The following is a 7,190-nucleotide window of genomic DNA, read 5'->3' as shown; positions in this document are numbered from 1 at the left end:
TGCGTGCATGCAGCAACAAGACAAATTTGTGTAGCAAGCCAATAATAGAAGAAGCTATAGCACAAATGGTAATGCATAGCACTAACCACTATATATCACATTATTTTAAAGTGGACAATTTATTTTAAATTGTAAAGTTAATCTACAATGTGAATATATAAATCAAAGTTGATATTACATTTGCATATAGGAATATAACGAATCATAGATATGATCAAATATCAATTTTGCAATTGATTTTATCACTTTACTAACTAATTATTTGTTTTAGAATATTCAAATCTCACACAAGCAATCTCTCCAATGTAGAATGAATATGAGGAATGAGTTTTTACAAAGTAACCAAGAGAATGTGTCTATAAAGTAAAATCCATTGAAAGCTCAATGATTCATTGCAATTCATTTATAATCTTTAGCTCAAGAAACATGAGATAACATGATAATTAACCATAGGGGCTATGATAAAATATGAATGTCATTAGTCCATTATTACTAATAAATGAGCAACCATGTTAGATACTAGTACCACCTAATATACTAGATCATAAAATAAGGAAAATAATTGTGTCAAAAAATAAAAAGGGAAATAATGGAGGATCATCTTACATTGTTTAAGAATACTACAAACATCACATCATATTCATCATTGATCTCATTAAGCAAAATTGTTAACTAGAATTCGTTGTCACACCCTATTATAAGAGAATTCTTTTTTTTTTTTTTTGTCACTCTACCACCTTCTTGTGTGCGCCCTTCTAGATTCTTATTTTACTCTTACGCTACTTAAGTAGCGGGTGTATAAAATCTTGAAATTTTCATATTAGGAGGGTGTCTTTTTTTCAAATTTCTCATTTTTATAAAGTCTGTTACTTAAGTAGCGGACAGAATCCGCTACTAGTTCGCTACTTAAGTAGGTATTTTGATAATTTTGTAGGGCACATGAGAAAATTGGTAGAATGGTAAAAAAAAAAGGACCAAACTTATGTACAGTTCCATATACACAGTTTTTACTGTGCTAGATACATGGGAAAGTTATTTTTATTTAAAAACATTTTTTTTTCTTTTTTTAATTATAAAATATAAATAACTACCTTTTGTGAGATGAACAGGAAAAACAGCATCTAAAGAAATGCATATAAGTTTTGTCCAAAAAAAAATCCTATTATAAAAACACAGGTCATACCCATCTTGGTCCTATAGGATAGTTCAAAGAGATTTATTTTTGTCATCGTACCGGTTACTCACGCGCCTTATGCATTTTCCATTTTACTCTTCTGCTACTTAAGTAGCGGACGTTATAAAGGTATGGTGTTTTTGGAGTGTCTGCTACCTAAATAACGGACAGAGACAGGGGTGTTTTAGTAATTTCGTAGGGGCGCAAGAAATGGGATAGGGTGGCAAAAGGAAATTTGTTGTTCAAAATCACATAGAGGCCCAATGATTTTCCTTCCATTACATTCACAATGAGTATTGTCTTTTTTTTACCTCACAAAGGCATAAATGTGATTTTTTATTTTATTTTATAATAATGCGGAATATATATGAGATATATTTTTATACGGAGAAGATTCTCCTGAAATATGATGTTATATGGAAAATACAATAATCATAAACCTCTTCTCAATAGGTGATGGTTGTGCAGTAAGATATCTGAGTTCTTCATGAATTATTCTTGTAGGAGTCTAGAATGTAATATTTCCAATTAAGGTCCATGTGTTTCATAAATGGCATGGTAGCAAGGTAGGTCAAGTCAACATCCATTTCCTACATGTCACTTGTTTTCTATAGGTTGATGCTCAAATATGTCTCCCATACTTATGGACATGTTTCCTTAATTTCCATTCACAATTACTCCTACAATTTCTTTCTTTGAAACAAACACACAGTACTGAAATACGTAATTGAGGCAAATGTTACGGTGGAACAACTTCACAATTAATTTACTGTTGACTAGAGTTTAAGATTATCTGAAATTGTAACGGCTATCAACAATATTTTTTTAAAAAAATAAAATAAAGTCTCTTTATCTCTATAGCTAAAACAATGACATGATTAAGATTATTTCAATATAAAAATGAGAATGACTATTAACTTATTCTTTCAAACAATAATATATGTCGTCAATAAAATTTTAAATATTTTTTAAGTTAGTGATATGTGATAGACCACTTGTATAAGTGGGCCATATTAGAGTTTTCCACTAATTGAAATGTAATCAATTTTTTTTAAAGAATCACAAACCTAAGTTTATTAAAAATTAAATGTGTATCTAAAGAAACCATGGGAAAATATTCTTTGTTGAATCATTATAGCACATAGCACCTTTGGATACATAAGATTCTTCATAATATCTAAAATCTCCCATTAATCAAATTCAAGTCTATTAGGGTCAAAGTTTCTATGTAGAAACATCTCCTTCATAACAATCTATCTATAAGAACAGAGAGAATTTGAATCAACCCAATCCTCCCATGCATCTTCAAAACAGTACCTAAGGTATAACAATAAGTAATGAAATTTTCTTATCAAAAGAATATATAAATAATGGAATTTAAAAGGCCATTTATACAGTGCTAAGGTTTCTATCTGAGCTCCTGCTGTATTTACAAATATTCAAAAGCTAAGCTATGACTGCAAAACTTGTTTCCTTTGTTCCTCAATGAATACAAAGATGGAGTATAATACACCACTTTGTCATCTCATGTTGCAGCATTGAGGATTTGTATGCCGCTGCAATTTATCCCAAAGGCACATCATCTGCCTTGGAGATTGGTAATGAGCTGTGTAATAGCCTTCTATACACCCAAACTGGCAGAACTTTAAGCTATGCGAATAATGTACCGGTTTTGTGCTGTTAAATTTCTCTACCCACATTCCCATACTCACATCTTCCATTTTGAACAACTGCATTAAAAAGAAAGAAAAACAACAAATTTAATCACAATGAATGCAATATGCACCGGCACGGAGATACTTGATCAAATAAAAAAAAGACAACAGGGAAAGTGTGCAGCGATATTTTTACACTAACCCTTAATTTATGCTTCTCAAATTCAGAAACAATGTAGCTTGCAATATCATAAGACAGAATATACCCCGGCCCATTAGCATATGGTGGGTAATCCTCTTCTGGCCACTCCTGAAAACATAATGCAACCAATAAAAATCAATCTTTGCGTAACACAAAGCATCGCCAGTGTTTTATGTTTAAGTTAATGTGATAAGAAAACAGTAAGTCATAATTTTCCATCCTAGACAACTCTCGCTCCGTAACAACAAAAATAAAATGAAATTGCAACAAGTTCTGATTACCTCATATGTCACAGCCCATTTACCATGGCGCAAGGGTTTGTGGTAATAATTTATATTCCCAATATAAGAGCTCATAGAATCCGGAACATTCCTTATTTCGTTTATAACAGCGTCCACTCTCACAAATGTGTCATCATCACCTTTCATGATGTTCCCTGCAGCTACTGTATGAACCTACAAATAATGTAGCAGATATTATCTATCCTCTCGAAATTTTATTCATTTTTCAAACTGAGAATTTTAAACAAACAGCAATTTACCCCATATTCACATATAGCCACTGTTTTCAACACAACGAGGTCATAGTTATCCATGTAAGGAACGATAACAATATCTCCGAAAAATTCTGCTTCCTTCTTCAACTCTGAATTAATTTCTATTTTATGGTGCTGTAAAAAAAGATTGAAATTTTAAGAATCCTGCAGAAAATAAATAACCACGAAACCAAAAGGGTGTGTCATCCCGTCAGCATTACCAGTGCCACAAAGAAACGAGCAACCACTTCAGAAGATTTGATAAGGCTATTCTGCATCCATGACTTTCTCACAGCCATCCGCTCAGCAAAATGGTTTCCAGCTGACAGGATGCCGATGAACAGTTCCACGCCAAATTCAGGTAGTGGTGGGGCACGCCATCTGGTTGAAAAATCAAGGTGCTGCTGTGGCGAAATACTAGGATGAGTTGAAGGCAAGGAGGCAGCAAATATAGAATGGATATCAATATTTCCTTTTACAGTGAGTCCAGTAGCATCCTCAAGAGTAAAGCCCTGCTGAAATTAAAAAATCAAAACCAATAAATGATACAAATCCAACTTCAGGTCAGCAAGTTGAATGACATTCATTACTCACAGTGCGATAAGGAAAAGAGGCCACATGCCTCCCATCAACATTAAAATGATACCCCTCCAATCCAGCGCTAAGAGTAAGAACAAATAGCTTGTTCTCGTTAAATGGGAATGGCCAATCAACTGATACTTTTTTTGTCCGACCTATGAGTCTCTTCAACCACCATTCTGATTTCGACTCCACTGCTTGCCTATCATCTCCTGATTCTCCCCCAATCCACTTCTCACACTTCACCAGTCCATCAACTGTTCCGAACACAAAAGAAGCAACTCAATTTAGAGCCATCACAATGACAACAAATAAACAATACATCAAGAATGAACTGCACTGTTGCAGTCGCACGATTTCATAACAAGATAGTTTATCTATGCCATAAGCCCATAAACCTACATAGTAAAAGTACATTCATTTCATCAATTTAATACATTAATCATTCAAATCCAAAATCAAGGCACTTTTTATCCACCATATAATCTGCATTCAAGTCAACATTTGACAACAAACGTAATACTACTAAATTAACTTCATTTTCAGTGTGTTCCAAACCATGGCCGAACCTAGAATCTACGACTCAGAACTTCAATACCAATGGGCGTTTGCACTCTCATAATCCAACCAAACACACTCACTTTGCACAATTGACTTACTTGTAACTGAAGTTAAAAAGTGAAATAACATGTCTCAATGTTTTTACTCTAAAATCAAATCAATATAAAACATAATCTATGAAGCACCGATACTCCTCGGATTAAGTCTGTGTCGGACACCGACACGACACCGACACTTATAATTACATTGAATTGTGTCATTTTCTCAAATTATTATCGGTGTCGACATGTCAGTGTCGTGTCCGTGCTTCATAGAACTTAATCTAATATTTTCAAACAAACTCAAATAGACAAATACTACTTTTCATTACTTCAAGTCAAAACCAGTATTACTAACCAAACATCTAAATTTTACTATCAATCTAAACATTGAAACACGCATAAAATTATAATATAAAGTTAGAATAATCGATGATTACCGGTATCTTGATCAGCCCTAGATTTCCAACCATCACAACGCAAAGAAGTACCCCACTGCATCCTATAACAAGTATTAAGCTCAATAACAGGTTTACCATTCCAATCACCTTTCAACCTAGGATTGAAATGCAATATCCTAGGTGGCTCTTCACCTTCAACAGTTTTCAAACCCTGCAATTCCATCACAAACTGAGACTTTTCCCCATCCCTATCTCTCAACGGTTTCCCAACAACCGTTATATGTGACCCTAAAGTCAACCCACAAGGAATCACCATCAAACTACCATTCCCAACAAAATCCGACCCGGTAACCCAAACCGAACGAGGACATAACCCGGTTAAATTCTCCGGTTTCAAAACGACACCGTTTTGATTTTGAACTGGGGTTTTCGCTAATTGAAGTTCTTCCCAAACCCTTTTACCAACTTGACACGCTGATTGATAAACTTCGGAATCAAATGCGGCGTCGTTTAGTACCAATCCAGATAGAATCAAATTATGATTTTTTCGGGTGCGAGTGAGTTGAGTTATCTGACTCGGTTGAAGCTGTTGTTGTTGTTCTAAAGCGTTTCTTTCGGAACGAGTGACGGCGGTTTTGTTGAAAACGAAAGGGATTTCAAGAGTGAAAAGAAGAACATAGAAAACAGCGATGATGATGAGAATGTGAAAGGATCTTTGTCTACATAAAGAGATGAACATGTTTTGTACCTTTGTTGTTGTTCTTGCTCTCTTCGTCGTCGTCGTCATCATCATCGTTGTTGCTGTTGTTGTTTGCTCCGATTGCGTTTGGTTTGGTTTCAAAAAAGTCAAAGAGAGAGTTTTTGAGTCGGCGTTGGTAGCAAATTAATAGTAAAAGTATTATTACGTGGAAAGGTCACAAAAAGGAAACGGTTTTAAAGGAACTTCTTTTTTTTTTTTAGGAAAGTGATGAAGTTGGAAGAATTTTTTAGGAGAAAAAGGAAAATTTGATTTCAAATTTCTAAATAGAAATTGTATTTGTATTTATTATATTTGACTCAAGTTTTGTTTTGGGCCATAAACCATGATTGAATGATCTAAGGATAGACAATTCCTATGAATATAGTTTGTTTGATTTTGATTTTTGACAACCAATTCCTATTAAGATAGTTGAGGTTATAAGTTTGTTAAGTTCATATTTGGGAGAACAAATTTAAACCAATTAAAATATGAGTTTAATTGATATGCACCGACGGTGTAAAATAGTTTTACACCATCGTCCAATAAACAGCCATTATTTTGCCATGTCATATCAAGAAAGTGGAGTGATGTGGCAGAAAACATGGTTGGTATTGGTTGACAATGTAAAATTATTTTACACCGTCGGTGCATATCAATTAAATCCTTAAAATATTGAGTTGGGCTATGTTTGAAAAAAAAAAGTCAATAACCTGACTTATAATGAATATTCCCTCCGATTCTAAATACTGCGTAAGATAAAGTTTACTTTTTCGATTCATTGAGAATCTAATGTATTTGAACCAGATACATTAGATACTCAATGAATCTAAAAAATAATTTTTTTCTTATATTTAGGACTAGAGGGATTATAAGTTATCTTTTTTTTTTTGCTCGATGTTATCTTGTATTTTATTATAAGAAAATGTTTGTTTGTTAAGTACTAAGTTTATTATCTAATCTATATCTTATATTAAATATATTAATTATTGAATAAAGACTATATCTATAACACCGACAATGCATAACAATTAAACTCTTAAAATATATATTTTAGTCCATTTTAACATAAATAAATAAAATTGTGTGATAATAATTCATATATCATTTTAAGAATTAATTTCCTTTTCTTTGAAAATTTTATTATTTTAGAATATAAATTTTAATGTAAAATTGTTTTTTAATCGACTCATATAACATATGTAGCAAATCATGTTAACGTAACGTGGTATTCGAATCATTGTCCACGTAGATATAACTATGACTTGATAAATAGCATTTGGAGTATTGAGTGCATAATAAGTCATAG

The 7,190-nt window shown here is 32.9% G+C and overlaps 1 protein-coding gene across 2 annotated transcripts; it reads right to left on the bottom strand.

Moving 5' to 3' along the window:
* Positions 1–2,478: 2,478 nt before the first annotated feature.
* LOC123885263 (hydroxyproline O-galactosyltransferase GALT6-like) lies at positions 2,479–6,303 on the bottom strand. 2 transcript variants are annotated; one of them, XM_045934538.1, is made up of 7 exons: positions 5,185–6,303; positions 4,161–4,402; positions 3,788–4,078; positions 3,573–3,701; positions 3,313–3,486; positions 3,032–3,139; positions 2,479–2,904 (listed from the first exon to the last, which is right to left on the bottom strand). In XM_045934538.1, the coding sequence occupies exons 1-7, from the start codon at positions 5,936–5,938 to the stop codon at positions 2,695–2,697; spliced, it is 1,908 nt and encodes a 635-aa protein (XP_045790494.1). In that variant the 5' UTR covers positions 5,939–6,303; the 3' UTR covers positions 2,479–2,694. The 2 variants fall into 2 exon arrangements, with proteins under 2 accessions (XP_045790494.1, XP_045790493.1); XM_045934537.1 differs by having other exon boundaries at positions 3,788–4,081; positions 5,185–6,147.
* Between the last annotated feature and the right edge of the window lie 887 nt (positions 6,304–7,190).

This window comes from Trifolium pratense, linkage group LG5 (assembly GCF_020283565.1).
Source record: "Trifolium pratense cultivar HEN17-A07 linkage group LG5, ARS_RC_1.1, whole genome shotgun sequence".
Lineage (NCBI taxonomy): Eukaryota > Viridiplantae > Streptophyta > Magnoliopsida > Fabales > Fabaceae > Trifolium > Trifolium pratense.
The sequence above is the reverse complement of the archived record's forward strand: the minus strand, read 5'-3'. Positions and strand labels throughout refer to the sequence as shown.

Coding starts and splice junctions, on each gene's coding strand:
- LOC123885263 (XM_045934537.1), bottom strand. CDS start 5,938: ATGATGATGACGACGACGACGAAGAGAGCAAGAACAACAACAAAGGTA. Junction 4,082..4,160: donor CCTCTTTTCCTTATCGCACT/GTGAGTAATGAA, acceptor TTTTAATTTCAG/CAGGGCTTTACTCTTGAGGA. Junction 2,905..3,031: donor TTGAGAAGCATAAATTAAGG/GTTAGTGTAAAA, acceptor TTTTTAATGCAG/TTGTTCAAAATGGAAGATGT.